Source organism: Mytilus trossulus, chromosome 5 (assembly GCF_036588685.1).
Source record: "Mytilus trossulus isolate FHL-02 chromosome 5, PNRI_Mtr1.1.1.hap1, whole genome shotgun sequence".
Classification (NCBI taxonomy): Eukaryota; Metazoa; Mollusca; class Bivalvia; order Mytilida; family Mytilidae; genus Mytilus; species Mytilus trossulus.
This window is the reverse complement of record NC_086377.1, coordinates 67,185,707-67,188,702: the sequence shown is the minus strand read 5'-3', so window position 1 is coordinate 67,188,702 and position 2,996 is coordinate 67,185,707. Positions and strand designations below refer to the sequence as shown.

Below are 2,996 nucleotides of genomic sequence, written 5' to 3'. Positions count from 1 at the left end.
TATTCAATCTTTATACTCAGAGTCATGCCTTATCTTGCCTAAATTCATTGCTGGGTTGTGAGTTTTTGTACAAAGAAAAGAAAAATGGTGGAAAATATTAAACATTTCCTCGAGATAATTTCATTTGATTGTAAGAAGCTTCTGTGCAAGTTCGGTAAAAATACACCAATAAAAATTTAGGACCATATTCCCCACAAAATTTGATAGGATAGAATATTTAAGATATCGGATGGATATAGAGAAAAAAATACTCTGTGTGTTTCTTAACCCCTGCACAAAAAAATAGAAATTAATCAGAAGACGCAGACTCGACATAAATGTAAGACTTAGTAAAAAAAAGGAACAATGAGAATAAAAAATAGAAAAGACCAAGTTATCAGATTTTAAAAGTTAAAAATAGCACATGATTTGACTCGCATATGATATATCAATATGTCATATACTTAATAGGGTGAATCATTCACAAGGAAGTTTAAAAGTGACAAAATGGCGACTAGGTCATTAAATGTAATAAAAGAAGAAGACAACCTGTTGACTTGCAGCATATGTCTAGAATCATATAAAACTCCGAAGTATTTAACATGTCTACATACTTTCTGTAAGGTATGTATTCAAACATACATTCAGTCATCCGTTGATAAAGAAAACATTATAAGTTTTAAATGTCCCGTTTGTCGAACATTAGTGTCTGTTGGAGAGCGTTCAAATCTAGAATGTTGGGCAAATGAGCTTCCAACCAATCATTTGATTTCATCGATGATTGACCAACAAGAAAAACAGAAACAAGAACAGGTATGCAACGTTTGCGAACTAAGCAATGTTAAGCAAAAAGCCGTATCATGGTGTACAGTGTGTCAGGAAGCACTGTGTTCTGTGTGTGAAAACTGTCATCGGATATTTAAAGTTTCTGCAAACCATAAAATTGTTACAGTACAAGAGGTACAAAGAGGCATTACTGCATCCTTTTCTGGGCTGATCACATGTGATGTCCATTCAAATAATTTTGTCGAGATATTTTGTGTAGATCATGGTAGTCATTGTTGCACTGTATGCGCATCCGTCAAACATAGAAAATGCAAAAATGTGGTTGAATTAGGAGAAGCAGCAGCCGGTATTAAGGAAGCAAAGCAAACTAATGAATTTCTAGAGCTGATAATGCAATGGTTAAATTTGCTGAACAAATCAATTCAAGACACACAGAAACATATATGTACCGTTGAAAATATGGGGAAAAAAATAGTTTCAGAAATAGAAAATTTAAAGAGAGATATAATCGAACACGTTGACAAAGTAGAAAAAACTACAAAAGAAGAGTTGGTCATCAAAAAGAAGGTAATAGTGACAGAACTTACTAACAGAATAACTGAAATGTCCAACTTAAAGTTTACCGTTGATAACTGGATCAATATTTTGAGTACATGTGTCAATGAAGGGTCAGATATTCAATGTTTTATTGAGTTTAACAAGATAGCTCCAAAGACCGAAAAAATAGAATCTAACATAAAAAATAATACTTTAAATATTAATGAAATGTTATTGAGTTTTAAATACAACAGCGTCTTAAAAAATATCGAAGAACACGTTACAACTCTTGGTGATGTGATCATTGTAAATTCGGAAGAACGTATCCGTTGTACATCGCTGCATGATTCTGTAATCGATGCAATTCAAGACGTAAGTGGCAGTTCAATTGATTGTAAACGTGACGTTGTCTGTAAGATTAACAATTCTAATCCAAAACAGACTACACAGTCGAGTGAGCAATGTACTTCTCTAATTAACTCGGATCCGAAACTAACAGAAGTAGTTATCCGTACTGGGAAGGTGAAATCACTATTTACTCTTGATGCAGGATATAACGAAGGTCTTGCAGTGAGTGGTCTGTTTATTAAAGAGTTAGTTCTCTTAACTAATAGTAACACGAATGAAGTCCTGAAGTTTAATCATAGTGGTACCTATCTGTCTGGTGTTCAGTTGGACAGTGGACCATACGAGATCACGAAATTTCGAGAAGACCAGATAGCAGTATCATTTCCAAATTCAAAGAAAATAAGTTTGATAGATATAGACACATTGAACATTAGACGAAATATTACGTTTTCATATGTTGTTTGTGGTTTGCGATATTTAGATGTAAATGAACAATTCGTTGTTGCATGTGAAAAACGTATTGTTTGGTTAAATGCAACAAGCGGTGTGAAAATAAAAGAAACAAAAACAAGTGGTCAAACTTTTTACATTTGCACATATAAAGACAACAGTTATGTGTATGCCGACGGAATGAAAAGCGTGTCTTGCTCAGAAAATGGTTCAATTAGATATACTTATCAAAGCCAACCACTGTATAGTCCGAGAGGTATGGATATAGATTGCCATGGAAACCTTTATGTTTGTTTTTATAATTCTAACGATATACATCAAATTTCAACTTTAGGGGAATTGATAAGAATAATTCCATGTAAAGACATAGGGACAGTGGCGCCATGGTTTGTTAGATTCAAAGAAAACAGTAATAAATTTTTAGTAACTTCCCTTTCGTCTGGGAAAGTTGTTGTTGCTGAAATTGTATAATTATAACATCACTCTAGCATTCGTCCTTTTCGACAATCTCATTATAATAATTGTGTTATAGGGTTAACCTCATATTGTATAAATAAGAAAGAGATAAGTGTTTACGTGAACCAAACTGTATCCGAATAAAAAGATACTAAGGGTCCAACCTTAGCTTGGTTATATGCAATAAACGGCGATAAAATTTAACACAAGCGGATAAACTTATCATATTTATTCATTTGAAAGCCATAAACTCGTTTTGAAGACTGCCTTTCTTTGACTTATGAATTTTGATTTTGAATCTTTACATCTTCAGTACTAACAAAATTTCAATCAACGATAGCGATGTCCATAACGCTTAAGAGTCATCGACTCAAAAGCACTGCTTTCATTGTGTTAAGTTTGTATTGGTTTAGCTTTATTCTAACTGAAATTTATATTTA

General features: G+C 33.0%; 1 protein-coding gene across 1 annotated transcript; it reads left to right on the top strand.

Moving 5' to 3' along the window:
* Nucleotides 1-486: 486 nt before the first annotated feature.
* Nucleotides 487-2,571, top strand: LOC134718233 (transcription intermediary factor 1-alpha-like). Its single transcript, XM_063580726.1, has one exon. The coding sequence runs from the start codon at nt 487-489 to the stop codon at nt 2,569-2,571; it is 2,085 nt and encodes a 694-aa protein (XP_063436796.1).
* The last annotated feature ends 425 nt before the right edge of the window (nt 2,572-2,996 follow it).